Below are 17,228 nucleotides of genomic sequence, written 5' to 3'. Positions count from 1 at the left end.
GTGTGTGTGTGTGTGTGTGTGTGTGTCTATTTGTGTAGGAGGTGGTCTCAATGTCAAGTCCCTTTCTTTTATCCTTCTCCACAACCCCGAGGCCTAGACAGGTTAAGAAGTGATTGGCGGGAGGCAAGGACAGCGAGACTTGAGTAGGTGGAAGGAGGGATGGGGCTGAGCCTGAGTGTGGGCCAGGCCTGCCAGCCCCCTCCACGGCGGCAGCTGGAAACCCGTCAGCCTCCCCACGCCATGGCGGGTCTGTGCCTCGTAGTCAGGCTTGTGCTGTCACAAAACACGTGTTGACCTGAACATGCAAACGATGTTCTACGTCAAGAAAGATGAATGAGTGGGCGGCGGCGTGAAGGCTGGAAAGGCCACAAACAGGAAACAGATTAGCACGGCTGGAACCTTTGTCTGGACCGTGGAGAACGAGGGGCTGAGATGGGGGAGGGCACAGAAGTGAGCAAGTAGAGTTGAATGAAAGGTCTGGAAGCCCAGAACGTTATTTTTTGACTTAAAAATAGAAAGCTATAACCCCTTCCACACACACACACACACACACACACACACACACACACACATACACGCGTGCATGTGTGAATACGCACAACCCACAAAGAACTGGAAGCCACTGTGGCCTCCTGGCATGATTGGGGTTGGGGACTTCATGCCTTCACACCTGCTGTGGTTCGACTGTGTCCCCTAAATGTCATGTGTTGGAAACTTAATCCCCAAATGCATACGTCGATGGTCTTTGGAGGTCGGGCCTTTGGGGAGGTAGTTAGGATTAGATAAGGTCATCGAGGTGGGGTCCCCACGATGGCACTGGTGGCTTTATAAGAAGAGGAAGAGCGACCTGAGCTGCCTCGCTCTTGCCCGCTGGCTGTGCGACGCCCTCCACCATGTCGTGGCGCAGCAGGAAGGCCCCCGCCACGTGCCAGTGCCATGCTCTTGGACTTCCCAGCCTCCGGAGCCGTGAGCTAAGTAAACTTCTTTTCTTTATAAATCACCCAGTCTGTGGTATTCCGTCACAGCAACAGAAGACGGACTAAGACAACACCCCTCACTCTAGGCTGTTGTCAGCCCTGGGGCCTGACGCAGCCGCTCTGAATGTGGTTTGACTGTCATCGAGGCAGCTCTCTCAGCTCTCCCAGTTTCGGCCCCGGGAGACCGTAACGTGGGGACGGGGGGTGTCGTGTTTACCGAGGACAGGGCATTGCGGCAGGTGTGTCTGCTCGGCACAGTCTGCTGAGTCCCCAAACACGCCGAACGGTTTCCTCCCCAGAGACAATTTACGGAGCAGCCAGCCCCCAGGGGAGCCCTTGCTTCAGCTCCCTCGGATGCCAGCGCCCCACCAGGAGCAGCAGGGGACGAGGCCCGCGGAGGACGGGGCTCAGGATGAGCTCTGCTCTGCCTGGAAGCAGAGGCGTCGTCGGCGCCCTTCCCCGCACACAAACAGGCTGCGTGGGGACGGCAGGGAGCTGAGCTGAGAGTCAGGAGACCCGGATACTCACCTCTTTGCTTGCTGGGCAAGCTTGGGTGAGCCCCTTCACCTCTCTGTGCCCCCACCCTCTGGACTCTCGGGAATGTTAAATTAAGTAAACATTCTCCGTTCTCCATTACCTGCCTTTGCCCTCCGTAGGTGAACCCGGAATATCCGAATGGCTTCCTCCCAACCTGGTGCTCGACCTTCCCCACTAAGGTTTCCTTCCTCCACTTGAGCATTCCGCATTCCTTCACTCCACACGCACTGATTAAGCCACCTACTAAGTGCCAACCAGACACACGTAGGTGCTGGCTACAATGAGCCAGACCGTCCGGTAGAACCACGCCCTGCCCTCGTAGCGCGACTCCCTCGACACTGACCTGAACCCGCGGGGATCGCAGCGGACACGTGACATCAAGTAGTAAAAGGAAAACAAGCTTTGGATTATATAACAATAGTAACAGCCCCCATTTACAGAGTGCCTGCTATGTGCCAGCCCCTTAACATACATTATCTCTGAGCCTCACGACAATCCTAGGAAGGAGGCACTAAAAAGCCTGATTTACAGAAGAGAAAATGGAAGCTCAGAAAGGTTAAGCAATTTATCCAAGACAACACAGCTCTAAGGCATGAGCTGGGATTTTTATGCAAGCCTGCCTGCCTAGGGAGACTGCTCTCACCCTTCGTCTCACTAGTGTGTCTCTGTAAAGGGTGGGAGGGAGATGCCCTTGAGAGAGGAGGATCCGTAAAACTTCAGGATTGGAGGAGCTTTTCTCAAACAGACCTGCCCCTCTCCTGCCCGGGAGAGAACCCCCGATGAGTTACCATTCCAGCAGGGCGGGTGTGCGTCGCAGCCCTCGATTCTGTTGGTATAGAAGAACAAGGACTGAGCACCAGCTCTTGCCTGTGCTTCCCAGGGGTGGGGAGCCGAGAACTGGAAGCCCGCGCGCAGCCTCTGAGAGCAGGCTGCACGTGAGAGCGGGAGGTCTGGCTCCCAGCGCCCACGCCAACCCTGCCAGCCGCGGCGCACAGCGTTCCCTGCCGCATGCGGCAAAAGGAGACGGTTTCTGCGTGGAAGAGCCAACGACACTGCCATGAGTAGGCCGGGGTGACTGGCCCCCATGCTGGCCTCAGGGTGCCCCCATCCTGCCTGCTCTGCCATCAGGGCTGGGCTGGTGGCTGGCACTGTGATGGCCTGCATACACGCTGACCATCCTCTCTGCATCGGCCGAGACTGGCCACCCTGTGCCCTACAGCAGCTGTGAGAGGACCCTGATTGTCGGGGGGTCGACGAGGACAGATGCTGGGCAGGGGTCAACACGCCCACGATGCAATGGTGGTGAGAAAAGGGGCCCTGGAGGGCACGAAGTATCCAGGGACAAGACCCTCCCAGGGTTACTGAGGATGGGCAGAGACCTGGGGTAGCAGTCGGGGGACTTAGCTGTCCCAGAAGCCACTGTGTCCCATTCTGAACGGAGCTTGGCCAAAGAGAAGAACCCCAACTCTGCTGTCCCCTTCTGGAAGATTTCGGAGAGCCCGGAGCCACATGTTCTTACGGCTGTGGTCTTAGCCTAGAAAGCCAATAGCCTCCTGAGAAGGAAGGTGGGAAAGAGCAGAGGGTGCAGCTGGAGGCGCCGGGAACGTTTGGATCCCTGGATGCCTGGGGGCCCCTTCCCTAGGCTGTGTGAGGCAAGAAGGGGCCCATAGCACCTCCACCCGAGTACCCAAAAGGATCCAAACCACACCCCAATTTCTTCTTCCTCCCCCACCCTTCCCGATCTCCAGAAACAGCACCACCATCCTCCCAGTGGCCCTGGAGAGTCACATCCGATTCCTTCTCCCACACTGTGTGTCCAACCCACTTCCAGCCGGTTCTAGCTCTGACATGCCAGGGATCTTCCCAGTTCCGTCCATGCCCCTCACCTGCCCCATCCTGACCGGCTCCCCGTCCTCCCTGGTCTAATGCATCCTCCAGGTAGCAGGCAGAGTGGCCTCCTTACGCTAATGTGGCAGAGTACGATGATTGATTCTTTACAAATGTTAAACCACCCTTGCATACATGGAATAAATCCTTCTTGGTGGTGATATATCATCCTTTTTATATCCCTGGATTTGATTTGCTAATATTATATTTTGTTAAGGACTTTTGACCTTTTTAAAATGTAATTTGAATTATGTCATTCCCTGCTTAAACCAATCAGAGCTTGATAGTGCACTGAGAATAAAATGCAAACTCTCAGCCGTGAACTGCAAGCTTCCACGGCCTTACCTAAGTCTCAGGCCCTTGTGGGTCTCTCTGGACATCAACGTGGGGTTTTGGAGAAGCCAACTAGGGCCTGCCGCAGAGCATCCCAGGATGGCGCCCTTCCTAGAATTCTTCTCCAATTACAGTTGTGGCTACCGGCTTGTGCACGTGTCCTCCAGCTCTCTCTCCCTGCTAGTCTCAGTCCCACGAGGGCAGGACCAGGGCCGACTCCTTGACCGTGATAAGATAAGATACTTCACCTTATCAGGAATCTGGCACTTCTGAATTAATGAAGGAGGGAACTCTCTGCCTCTCCATGCCTGCGCCCGTGTAGCTGAACGTGGCTGGGGATAAACACACAGCCACGCTGCCAGGTCTCACTTCAAATTCATCACCGTGAACTTCAGGTGGGCCCTTCACGCTGCCGTCAGTGACACTAGACTTCCTGAGTCTGGCCACCCTCCCACTGCTAGAAAATGCTTTCGCACTTGCTACTCTCCCAGCACCACCCACTGCATCCTCACGCTCAGCCGCTGACCTTGCTTCCCACTCCACTACGGAAACTGAAACAATCAGAAGAGAATGTCACCTACCAGCCTCTGCCCCCACAGACTCTGCCTGTTACCGTGGAAGCACCTCCAGGATCCTGTCTCAGCCAACCCTCCCCTTGGGCCCCGCTTGCCTGAACAAGAAGATCACTCCAGAAATTCTCTCCTCTGTTCCGTCGCGAGCGGTTTGCTCTCTATGGGATCATTTCAGTCAGCACACAACCATACTAACCCCTCCTGGCTTAGAAACCAACGCGAAGCAAAATGCCTTGTCCCCCCTGCTCTGACAGCTACTACCCCATTACTCTGCTCTCTCTGCAGCAAAATTCCTCAAGAGCACCCTACGCCAGCTGCCTTCAGTCTCACTCGTCTTCTCTCTTGAGCCTTCCCCAGTCAAACTTTCTGCCTCCCACTCCATCCACATTGCCCTTGCCAAGGTCGCCAGTGGCCTCGCTAAACCCAGTCGTAATTCTCAGTCCTCATCTCAAGTCATCCGTGGGCAGCATTTGAAACAGCCCATCTCTTGCCCCTCCATGATAGATTTTCTGCCCTTGGCTTCCAGGACACCACACTCTGGGCCCTGGGTTTTCTTCCCACATCTGAGGTTCTCCTTCGGTCTCCTCTGCTGGTGCTGCCTCTTCTCCCCGCTTCTCCGTGCTCGGTCCTTGGTCCTCCTTTCTTCTTTATCCATACTGTCACCCTTGGGGACCTCATCCAGCCCATGGATTTCAACCCATCTACCTACCATGGCTCTCACGTTTCCCTCCCCAGCCCAGGCTCTCTCCTGAACTCCATCCTCGCACACCCAGCCGCCTGCTCCACATCCCGTGGAGGTATCTGTCAGACATGCCCAAGTCGGCGTGTCTAAATCTCCTTCTGCGGCTTCTGCAGCCTGCGCCACCCGCAGCCCTTCACGCCTCGGATGTGCCAGCGCCATCCTCCCAACCACTCAGGACTAAAAGTTTGGTCATAATTGACTCCTCTTTCTCACATCTAACCTATAGGAAAATCCCCACATCCAACCCATAAGCAAATTCTTTGGCTCCTTCTCCAAAATATATCATGAATTTAAACAGAGCATGGTACATTCATACAATGGCACTACAGCAACAATGAGAGGGGAAAACCTACTCAGTGAACAGGGATGAAACTCAGCCACAACTTTGGGCTTCAGAAGCCAGACACAAAGGTACAAAGAGCTCAATTCCATTTATAAAAGTCCAAGAACAAGCCAAACCAATCTGTAGGGATGAAGGTCAAAATAGCAGGTACCGGTCGTAGGACATTGACCAGAGGGGCACACAGGAACCTTGTGGGATGCTGAGAATGTCCTAAATATTGATTTGGGTGGTGGTACATACACGTGCAAAAATGTATTGAGCCATACTCTTCAGATTTATGCACTTTATTGTACAAAACTTTTACCTCAATAAAAATGAAGTAAAAAGTTAAAATTTAAAAATTCACATCCAGAATGAACCACTCCTCATCACCTCCTCTGCTGTCACTCAGATTCAAGCCCCCTCCTTCTTCTCCAACCTGAGTCACTCAGTAGCTCCTAACCCGTCCCCTGCTTGCCCTCCTGCCCCTAAAGCATATCCTCAGCACAGCAGCCAGCATGATCCACTAAAGCCTAAGTCAGATCACCTCCGCTCTAAACCCCGCAGTGGCTCCCCATTTCCCTCGGAGTAAAAACTGGTGTCCTCCCAGCAGCCCATTATCTGTGACCACTCTCCCCCTTTATGGCTCCCTCTCAGCTCCGCAGGCCTCCTTGCTAGTCCCCAAACACTTCAAGTAAATTCCTATCCTAGGGCCTCTGTTCTAGCTCTTTCCCCCGCATGGCATGCCCTCCCCCTATCCGCGTGGCATGTTCCCTCACCGCCAGGGTTTTGCTCAGGTGGTTTTTCTCAGCGAAGCCTCAGGGACCACCCCATTTAAAGTTGCAACCCTTTCTCCGCAGCCCCATCCTGGGGGTCCAACCCCACTTACCCTGCTCTTTCCTTCTCTCTTCAATAGCACATCGTACCTTCTAACACGCTACACAATTTAGGTATTGCGCTCATTAGTTAGCATCTTTCCTCCAATTGATTAGAATCCAGGCTCCTCGAGGATCTCTGTTTTGTTAATGACTATATTCCAAGTATCTCCTACAGAGCCTGGCTCGCATGAGGCCCTCGATCAGTATGTGCTGAATGAGTGAACAAATGAGTAGATCTATCCCTATCAGGGCCCTGCGTGGGGACAAGCCAGGGTGACCAGCCGCCCTCCTCTCCCAAAGAACAGAGTTCTAGGAGCAGTGGCAGGAAGACAGTGCTGAAGGGCCCCCCACACGACCTAGGCTGCAGAGTGAGCGTGGCATAGGGTGCAGCTGCCCAGCCCAGCACTGCCAGGAGTCAGGCGCCAGTCTCCTGCTGTGCCCACTCTCGCCACAGGCAGGGTGCGAGTTTCTCCTTGGCCACCTTGGTCTGTAGGAATTCATAATCTCCAGAACGACTAAGAGCCCCGAGACAGAGCAGAGACGAAAGCGGCCTGCCATCTCTGTACCCCCAGGCCTGGCAAAGTGCCCGGCACATAGCAGGTGCTCAACGCGTGTTTATGAACTAGATAAATGAATGTCACCCCCAACTCCACACTCTCTGTAATCCTGCTGGGGAATAAACTGCCAGGGTAAGAAGCAAAACAGAAAAAGATGCTCCCATACCCCCTCATTTGGGGTCAGGGAAGCCCCTTGCCAGCTGCCCCCATGTCCCTGCCTACCTTCAAGCCAGTATTTCCGAGGGGACGTGGATGCCAAGGCCCACCCGCCCGCCTCTCCTTCCTCTTCCCATCCCACCACCACTGACCAGCCTTTTCTTTGTACCATAGCAGCTGGTAGCCTCCTCGGGGCTTGATCGAGAAGCTGAGGTTCAAGGAGTGAGTTACACAGCCCAAGGAGCCGTGTGTCTCTCAACCTCCTCCCTCTCTGCTCTGTGCATCTGAGCCCACCTGCCGAATGAGGCCAACCAAGAAGTATCACCCTCCAAGCCCTCTACCCTGGAGACTGCTCTCCTCACCAAGAGGCAGAGAAACAGGATGCCTGGGCCTCGGGGAAGGGAGACCAGGCAATAAGAACTAGACCCGGGGCCACATAGCTCCGCGCTACCTAGCCCAGAAGGGCAGATGGGCCAAACACCCTCTGGAGATTTGCAGTGTGGGTGAAATTGGGCAGGGAAAGGGGAGAGTTCGAGTAAAGGGAGTTGGGAAATGTTTAGCCTCATAAGAAAATCCTTACAGATAGGGACTGTGCTGTTTACCAGGAGCACAACCCAGGGTTCTAAACTTGGCTCTGACCCTACGATGTGAATCATTAAAGTGTTTTTTGTAATAATAAAAAATCAGTAACAAGCGAAATAGCCAACAATGTAAGAATGAATAATTAAATGATATCTAAATATTCATCTATTGAAAAATGTTTACAGCACGTCTACTCTGCCCCAGGCATGGGCGCTGCATGGTTACGTGAGCAGACGTGGTCCTGCCTTTTGGGCGCTTCAATCACCAAGCCCAGTAAGAGGGACATCGCCTAGGAAACCGCCCAGGCCATGGGTGACGGACGTGGAAAGAGAAGTAGATCCAACCCGAGTCCCTAACAGAGGAAAATAACCTGCTCCGGGAGGGGAGGGGCTCCGGGAAGGCCTCCCTAAGGAGGGGCTGTTTCAGCTGAGACCTAAAAGATGAGTCATGATACAACACGACATTATACCATCATAAAAACCCTTACAAAACAATTTTAGTTGACGCAGGGAAATGCTCACAACTGAACATTAAGTGAATAAAACGGGATATAAAACCATTATATATAGATGTTCTCAATATGTAAAAATAATATATCTATATATGTGTGTGTATGAGTGGAAAGATTTTCTGGAACACCAAAATGTTAGCTGTAGTTCTCTGTAGGTGGTAGAATTACTGGTGATTCTATCATCTTTATTCTTTCTTGTGTTTATCACAATCAACATGGATTGCGTTTATGCACGGAAATAAATATCGAATGTCCGGGTGCAGCCCCTACGACTGCACCCCGGGACCCCTGGGCAGCAGCGTTCTCCAGAGGTACCTGGCGTTCCCCTGCTCCCAATCTGACACCCCAGCAGGATGCTCCTCAAGCACTCAGAGACTTCCGGGAGGCCATCACGACGCCAGCTGGGGGAAGCTTTCGCACTCGAAACGAGTCCAGATGCCTCTTCGACTAAAGTCCCTGTTCCCCAGGAGCAGCAGAGTCCTTGGCACGACCCACCTGAAGGCCACCCCCACTCAGAGAAATTAGCTTTTCAATCACAAAGCGATTTCACTGCCTCGCATTCCCCCCGAGCCTGCCACGGACTTGCTGACTTAACTTGCTGAGGCTGCGTGTTTCCTTTCTGTTCCTTGAGGAGCAGGCGATTGCTAAGAGCTCTCCTGCTCTAGCCGTTCACATCAGAGGCAGGGGAGCAAGACTGGGCGGAGGGAAGAACCCCAGCATGCTCGACTCCCTGCGCCTCGGTTTCCTCGTCAGTCCGCAAGTGTGACAGGCTGGGCTTCGGGGCTTCCTTCCACTCCTCTTCCCTCTCATTCCCTCTCAGACACTCCAGGCCTGTGACTCATCCATCCTTAGACAGAGGGTCTGGAGATGGCCTACCTGTCCAAAAGCAGATAGCACGGCCTGAGAGCAACTGTTCTGGGATCCAGAGGCCACAGATGGTCATCCGCTGGGGCGTGACAGCACACGAAGCACTTTAGTTGTCACGAAGGGCCCAGGCTAGCCAGCGTGGGAGGGCAAAATGGAGGGCCCAAAGCTAACATGCCCTAGTCCACCGGATCTTCCTTGCTGCCCAAGTTCTAGCCTAGTGTGCCAGGCGGCCCAGCCCCCTCGCCCTCCCTGCTGTGCTGCCCTGGGTCAGCAGCCCAGCTGGGCAACCTTCCAGCTGTGGACAGAGGCAGGGCTGCCAGGGGCTCAGCTGCCCATTGGAGTGAAGGCGGGGAGGGAGGGCGAGATGGCATGTGTGGCCTGAGCAGAGTGCAGAGGCCACTGGTAAGGATCAGAGGAGAAAAATCACCCCACTGACAGCTTTGAGGAAACGCCTCCATAAATCCTGCAGCGTCTTGGGCTGACGCAAGATGCGCATGGGCTTACTGGTTAAAGGCATCTGTTAGGCCTGGATTCAAATCCTGCCTTTGCTCCGGACAAGCTGCTTGGGCAAGTTACTGAACCTCCCTAAGCCTCAGACCAAAGTTTATCTAAAGAACTGTCTACCAAATGGGGAGAACAATAATCTCTACTAGTGACAGCCTACGAACATGAAATAAGATGTGTGTGTGTGTGTTTGCATAAAGCGCAGCATTGTACATGGCACACACTCGCCAGGAGCTAAAAAACACAACGCAGTAAGAGCTGCCCAGGATCCCGACACAGCCCTGGCAAGAGTCAGGATAAGGAAGAACCACAGAGAGTTAGAGCCAACAGGAACCTCAGAGACCTCAAATCCAACCCCTTCATTTAACAGACGGCAGGGAGCAAAGGCTCAGAGAGGTTGAAAAAATTGTCTAAGGTTGCAGAGCTATTTAGTAACAGAGCAAGGTTCAAACTCAGGTCCATCTGACGCGCAAACACCCACTGCCCCTTCCTCCATTCCAACCCATCTGGCCATAGACAGCCCCCTTGCTAGGGTCTCCTTCCCACGGAGGGCTTTGGTCAGGGAGCCCCCCGTTAGCCCTCCTTCCTGCAACTAGCCCCCGGAATAGGCACCAAATTACCACGGAGTGCCACCAAGAAAGCCTTGGGTGAGGGGGTGGTGGAGATTCCCTAGAACTAGGAGCTGAGGGGAATAGGGTATCAATTACCAAGCACGTGGAGGTGTCATGCAAAAACATGCAAACTACATGTAAATGACCACAGGTTATTGATGAATCAACAATTTGGGCTTTTTAAAAAAAATTTGTAACTGGATCACACTGTATGATGTGACTCTCTTTTCTCTCTTGGCTTTCTGCCAAGTGGAAAGACATAAAATTTGTGCTTGACTGATCAAACTGTGCCTCGCTCAGTGAGGGGCCAGCTGACTCCTGCATCCAGATGCCCCAGACATGCCTCACCGATGCCCGGTCAGCACGCCTCCGCAGTACCCAGGGCCGCGTCTACCTTGGACTGGTGTGTCAGGACAGCGAGCCGCACCTGGGGACCTCTGGCTGAGACCTCGGACAGACCCAGCAGCCTGCTGACTCCAGCCGCCCAGAGGGGAGCAGAGGCGCTGTTCATCCTGCAGGGAGCCCCGGGCAGTGACAGACAGGGCCCAGAGGGGCCCAACACCTCAGCCAGGATCCGTGCTGGAGGACCTAGGCCCGGCAGCCCTTCCCTAACTCAGGAGAAGGGCTCCTCTCCTGGGCTCCCCTCCCAGGCACTGCTGCTGGTGGCTGTGAAGGAGGCGTGCTGAGCGGGTGGGGGCAGCTATGGCCAGCACCCTGAGGTAGAAGGCGGACAGGTCTAGTCTGCAGGAAGAAGGTTAGAGGTTAGACATCTGGGAGGCCTGCCTGAGGCTCAACTGTGTGTGCTCTGGAAATTTGGCCAATTCAATCAGCATTTACTGCGTATCTGCAACGTGCCAGACACTGAGCTGTGCATTCTGGAGAATTTGCAGAAACAGACAAGATGTGGTCACTGCCTAGGTCACTGCCCTTGGGGCATCGACAATCCACCAGAGGAGAAGAAACATGTGTAGATGTAACTTAACAGTGCTCTGACACCTGCTTGGAAATGTGTGTGTGTGTGTGTGTGTGTGTGTGTGTGTGTGTGTGTGTTGCTATATAACAGCACCAGCGTGGGGAGGGGGGAAGGCTGGCCCACCCAGGCCCACTTGGAGAAAAATGTTAACAATGATAATAAAACCACAAAGAGAGACCTACCACTCACAGCTTGCATATAATACGTTAGGCGTAATACTAAGCACTTTGTGTGCGTAAATCCCTTATGTTCTTCCAATAGGAAGTAGACACCTCTATTAATATCCCGTTTCATACATGAGGAAATTAAAGCTCAAAGAGGTTAACTCAGTGACTTTCCCCAGGTCACACGGCTAGAAGTTCAAAGCAAGGATTTGAACCCAGGCCTGCGGGAGCCTCTGTGCAGGCCCTGGCCTCGGTCCTCAGAGGACAGCTCCTCAAGACCCCAGCTCCAAGGCAACGGCAGCTGCCTCCTACAGGAATAAGCCTGCAGTTCCCACAGCGCAGCCAGCCCCAGCCCCAGCCCTCCAGGGCAAGCAGGGCACATTCTGTGGCCATGACCTCTGTCACAGCGGGATGGGGCCTTTGGCTCACCTCGGCACCCAGTCAGCAGACAGAACTGGAGCAGCCTTCCTACACCACACGTCTGGGTGAGTTTCCAAATGTGGCCACACTTGGTTGAAATGGTCCGGCTCGGAGGCCCCGCCCTTCTCCTGGGTTGAGAGCAGCGTTATCTGCACGGCCCAGCCACAACCTGGGCTACAGGCAGCACGCAGGCCCCTCAGTGGCTGAGCTTGGGGACTTCTGGCTGCATTCCCTTCCCGGCCCCACTTCGCTGGGAAGCCTGCGGGTTGTGAGGGAGGTGGACAGGGCAGAGAGCCCAGCGTCAAGGTGCTGGGAATCGGGGAGTTCGAAAGGAAGGCCGAAAACTGGATGAAGGCTTTGACCCCAACCAGCTTCAGGAGACCCGCCGAACCCGTTTCCCCCTTGCGGCTCCTGCTCCACCTCCCTTACAGGGGCACGATAACAACAGGAAAAAATGTGCATCAAAAAAAAGACTTTGGAAAGTTAAATATGCACAAATGTAACACAAAGGGAGAAACGTGGATGCCTAGGCCTGTCCTAGGCAAGGGGCCAAGTGAAGCCAGAGGCCCTACATCCCAGACAAGGAAGCTACGCTGGGGACGGCAGGTGCGGGAGATGTCCCAGAGTTCCCCAGTAAGAAAGGACTCACTGGTGACAAGAATTTAAAGAGGGGGCAAGCATGCCTCACAAAAGTGGCCCAGTAGGGCCAGTCCCTGGCAGTATGCCCAGGCACTCATTGGCACTTGGTGGCCCAGGCACTGCCTGGTGATGATATTATGGTCTGGCAGGTCTGGGCAGGGAGCCCCAGCATGGACTGGACGCCCACGCGGAGGACTGCACACCAGACCATCCACCCCAGTGCTGCCTGGAAGCAGCGCAAGCACCTCTACTGCGAACAGCAAAGACACACACAGGTTTGCAACAGAACAGGAACATTAAGAGCAGGCGCCAGCGTTTTTCCCTCCTCCTGCCTGCAACAGAGATCCCCTAAGTGGGAGTTGGGCAGAGGTAATCAGACCATTGGGTTCAGCAGGACAACCCCAGAGGCTGCAGCTGGCTGGCACAGAGAAACCTGGAGAACAAGAGAGCTAAAGAGTGCCTTTGGGAAGCTGCATGGGGCTGGTTGCAGAAGCAGCACTCCTGGCCCTGGCGTGACACCCTCAGTACATCCTCACCCCGGCCCTAGCTCTCTGCTCTGACCCTTCTTCTTCCCGGGGACTAGAGGAGGCCAGCTCATTCCCACCCAGAGCTCACTGTGACCCCATCCTGGTGGCCTCTCCAAACCCCCCACCTCGACCCTAGGCCCGACAGGCAGCCGGGGATGCCCTGTCTGCAGCAGCTTCAGCTCTGGAGTCCTGGGCACTGCCAGGTTCATGTTCCTCCAGCCACCCAGCCGCCTCCTGCTTCTCTGCCACTGCAGAGCAGAGGACAGGAAGGCAGAGGGAGGACTGAGGCACAGTGGCCCAGAGAAGCCCTGGCTCACTAGGGTCTTATGCTCTACTTTTATCCTTTCTAAATGGCCCTCAAGCCAGTCCGCTTGGGGTGCTGTGAGTATCTCCGGCTGCTGTGGACTCACCGGAGAGGGATCTTGACACGGAGGTAGCGGTCCACGGCAATGGCCAGCAGGGCCAGGATGGAGCTCTGGGTGAGGATGAGGACTGGGCAGGCGACCATGAGGCAGGTGTGGAAGTAGGTCTGCGGCCCAACGTTGATGAGGATGGCAAGTGGGATGACTAGGGCACCCACTGCCACATCAGCCACCGCCAGTGACACGATGAAGCAGAAGGTGGCATCCCGCAGTGCCTGGTTCACCTTCACCGCCCAGATCACCAGCACGTTCCCAGGCACGGAGACCAGGGCAATGAGCACCTCGATGCTGATGTAGGCGGCCTGGAAGGCCGAGATGGAGGGCGGCATGGCGGGCACAGGCTGGGCACATCAGCGGAGAGGTGCCAAGGGGCACGCCGCAGGCACCTGTGGTCAGGAAGACTGGGATGGGGAGGCCTGCGTGGGAGGCTGGAACTCCCGCGCCCTGTGGAGATGTGCCCCACTTGGCACATCCAGCGCCTGCCCAGGCTGGCAGGGGTCCCCAGCCCTTTCCCTGCCTAATCTTTGTCCCTCCCCTTATCATCCCCAGAGGTTCCATTCAGCAACTTAAAATAGCAGCAGTCTTCCACTGGCTTTTATCAGGTGCGAGGCAGCTCCCAGCACACACACACCACACAGGGGTCTCCCCTGCCCACCTCTGCCCACCCCTGCCCTGAGAACAGGATGCGGGGCGCTCACCATCCCGCCCGCTGGCCGGCAGGGGGTCCTAGAGCCAGTGCCCAAACTTCCCGGGACCTGGTGCCGCCCAGAGCCCCGGCCGCGTCCGCCGGGCTGGGCTGGGCTCTGGGCACCAGGCGGCAGCTCCTAGTCCCCCAGGCTCCCGCCGCAGCGCGCCCAGCCCGGCCTTTCAAGCAATCACATGGTGCGGCAGAGGCTCTGCCCGGCCGCTTTTAAAGAGGTAGCGCCCTGTTCCACACCTGGGACTGGGGCGGCAGAGGCGGGTGTGGGGGACTGAGCTCAGGATCAGGCCAGGGCGCGGGCTCCCGATTCCCCAGCGTGCGCGCACACCTGCCCGGCGCCCACCCGCTGGAGATGTCGCGGGTGCCTGGCTCTTAGCCATCCCCTGGTCCCGCTCCAGCTCTGTCAGGGACCCTTGCCGGTGGCCGGCCCCAAGGGGGCATTACAGTCGCTTCTTTCAGCTCTCTCCTGCACCCCCACCGGGAGCCTTAAGGGCAAACCGAGGCTCAGACCTACCCAAGGTCACCAAAGCTGGCAGAGCTCCCAGCCACCTGAGCTGTTCTGTCCCAGTGCCCCCACACCTCGACGCGTTCAGCAGCCGCTGGCTCCGGGGATGCCTGGAGAAGCCAAGGTCCGCCTGTTAGGTCCAGGGGGAGGGTAGCTGGCTGGGACACGACTCGGGCACCGGCGCCTCCGTCGCCCCCGGCGCGGCGCGGGAGCAGAGTGACAATCGGGCTCCGCACACCGGGAGGGGGCGGGGGCGGCGGCAGCACCCGCGGGCCCCTCCCTCCTCATCCTCCGTCTCCTCCCCCATCCCCTCCTCTAAACAAAGGAAGTGATACTGGGTGAGAAAAGCTAGAAAAAATGTGAGCTGGTGTGTGCACCCAGCCTCAGGGCTGGACAGAGGCGCCACCTCCCTGTGTCCACTCTCTCCCTTCAAAATGCGGGATGCCCAGAAGCCCTGGTCTGGCCTTCAGCGACCCCTCACGTGTCATAGCACAGGGTCTCCCCTGCAGGGGTCCAGAACGCCCACCCTCAGACCTCCCGCAGCGTGAGATGGTAGCCCTGGCGCCCTCCCCCAACCCCGAAGCCCTGCTCTCTCCGTGAAACCAGTCTCCGCATAGTCTCCGAACATCACTTTGCAGGCTCTGGCCTGAGTCATTACCTTCCTTTCTCATCCATCTTTCAGAGCTGCCTTTTAGTCTATTAGCAATTTCCATTTCGCAGATGAGGATGCTGAGGCTGGGGGAAGTGACCAGCTTCGCAGGATCTCTGTCGGTGTCTTTGCTCCGCGCTCCTCTTCTTCCTTCCCTCCCTCCCCCTCTTCATAGCACGTCCTGTGCCCTAAGGTGTCTAGTCCAAGACCCTTGTGTCACAGATAGGTAAGCAGACTCAGGGAAGGAAGGGACTTATGAAGGAAGGGACTTCTAGCTTTTTCTAGCTTTTCTCAGGGCAAATCCTAACAGAATAAGAAACCCGGGCTCCCAACTCTCCATTGTTCCCAGAGCCCTTTCTCAGCCCCCTCCTGGCAGTTTCGGGTTAGGTAGCCCACCCGCATTGACTAAGGCCCCCCGGGGCAGACCCTCGAAACAAACGGGTGCCTGGCAGAGATCCCAAACTGAGAATTCTTGTTCATGGATATTGGGAAAGGGCCCCGGGAGAGCAAAGAGAGTCAGACTGGGGGACCCCAGTGCCACCTAACCACGGTTAGGCCTCCGGGGGGCACTGCCCCCACTTTGGAGCTCAAGAGAGGGGCTCTGCCCAGAGGAGGGTGAACAAACTGCTTCTGCTGGGGTCTGCGCTGAATCATGGTGGGGAGCGGGTGGGGCCAGAAGCTGAGTGGCTGGGAGGAGGGCGGTAAGGGCCAGTGAGTCCCCCACAGAAGAGGAGGAGGCCCAACGTGGGGAAAGAGAACTTCCGTTTCTGCCTTCAAGGGGAGCAAACAAAATTTCAATTCTTCCCTAGAGCCAGTTGGAGAAACTGGGAAGTGTAAACTCTCCTTCCTCCTCTTTCACAACATTTCCCTGCTGTCTTGTCAACACGCCCATCCCCGTGCCACCCAGACATGCAGGACTTTGCGTCCGTCCCGGGCCCTGCAGCCCTGCCCTTGATAGCCATTTCGGCTCGGGCCTTTCTCTCAGTTTTCTCTCAGCTTCCCAACTGTCGCTCTTCCAGCTGCCAGGGCAACCTGCAAAGACCCAGTCAAGCCCAGCTTGGGGCACGGGGCAGGTGATCAGGGTCACGCTCCCTAACCCTCAGTAGCATCTTTGGCCGCGCGCGCGCGCACACACACACACACACACACACACACACACACACACGCTGCCACCCCCAGTTCCTACCATGGGTTGCTCACGTGTTACTACATGCATTTGCATAATGTCTGTAGGTAATTTCCTCCTCAGCTCTGGGCAAAATAAGCCAAAACCTTCTTCCCTTCTCTCCTCCCTCCTTCCACCCCTGCCTGTTCCCAGGCCAGGCCTCCTGAGGGATTAGACAGGTCTATGTGAGAACAAAACTGGCCAAGGCAGGTCCAGCCCAGAGAGCTGCTTTTCAGAGGCCTCTTCTGCAGGGGCAGGAGCCGGGGAGGGGTCCGCGCTGAGCCCTCCTGCGCAGCGGGCATTTGGTGTGGCGAGAAGAGCACTTGACTGAGTGTCAGAAGAGCTGGAAGCTGCCTTCTAGGCCCTACTCTGCCACTCGCAGGCTGTGTGGTCTCAGGCAAGTCACTTTTCCTCTCCCAGCCTCAGTTTACCCATCTGTCAACTGATGTCTGTCGTCCCTTCCTGCTCCAACAGCTGGTAAGTCCATTCCGAGGGGGGAGAGATGGACATGGAGCTAGGTCTTCCCATCTGGAAACTTCTCAGCCCCAGCTCCCCATGCAGGGCAGATCCCAGGGCTGAGAGGAGGGGAGGTTCGTGGTGGAGGGAAGCAGAGGGAGAGGGAGGTCTGAGGTCTGTGGTGGGGAGAGGACAATGTGGGAAGGTGTAGGTAGAATGGGTAGAGCCAGGGTGTCTGGAATTTACCCTGAGCCAAAAACTCTCTGGCTTTCACAGTGTGTCCAGAAGCCCCTAACTAGATGACCCTTCCCATACCAGGATCCCCTCATACACTGCAGCCATGCGACCCTCCAAGCTTTGCCCTGCCTCCAAAGCTGAGCCTTGGTTTCCTCATCGGTAAAATGGGCATAGGAATACCTACCACCTCGTATGATAGCTGTAAGAATGTAATGAGCTGACTTATAGAGAATCTAGCACAGATATTTTATCCAAAAGGCGAGTAGGAGAGGCCAGGAGTTCAAGACCAGCCTGGGCAACATAGGAAGACCCTGTCTCTACAAAAAAAAAGGTTA

General features: G+C 55.8%; 1 protein-coding gene across 2 annotated transcripts in view; it reads right to left on the bottom strand.

Moving 5' to 3' along the window:
* Positions 1 to 14,622, bottom strand: part of ADORA1 (adenosine A1 receptor) — a 33,082-nt gene extending 18,460 nt beyond the window's left edge. The window contains exons 1-3 of one of the 2 annotated variants that reach the window (XM_012655921.1): positions 14,396 to 14,622; positions 13,880 to 14,045; positions 13,170 to 13,567 (exon numbers count right to left, since the gene is read on the bottom strand). In XM_012655921.1, the coding sequence (XP_012511375.1) occupies positions 13,170 to 13,510 (341 nt within the window). In that variant the 5' untranslated portion in view covers positions 13,511 to 13,567; positions 13,880 to 14,045; positions 14,396 to 14,622. The remainder of the gene's footprint in view (positions 1 to 13,169; positions 13,568 to 13,879; positions 14,046 to 14,395) is intronic. The other variant, XM_012655922.1, reaches the window with a different exon arrangement.
* Between the last annotated feature and the right edge of the window lie 2,606 nt (positions 14,623 to 17,228).

The sequence above is a fragment of the Propithecus coquereli genome, unplaced genomic scaffold (genome assembly GCF_000956105.1).
Source record: "Propithecus coquereli isolate 6110/MARCELLA unplaced genomic scaffold, Pcoq_1.0 Scaffold491, whole genome shotgun sequence".
NCBI lineage: Eukaryota > Metazoa > Chordata > Mammalia > Primates > Indriidae > Propithecus > Propithecus coquereli.
Note: the sequence above shows the minus strand (reverse complement) of the source record. Positions and strands in the feature narration are given on the sequence as shown.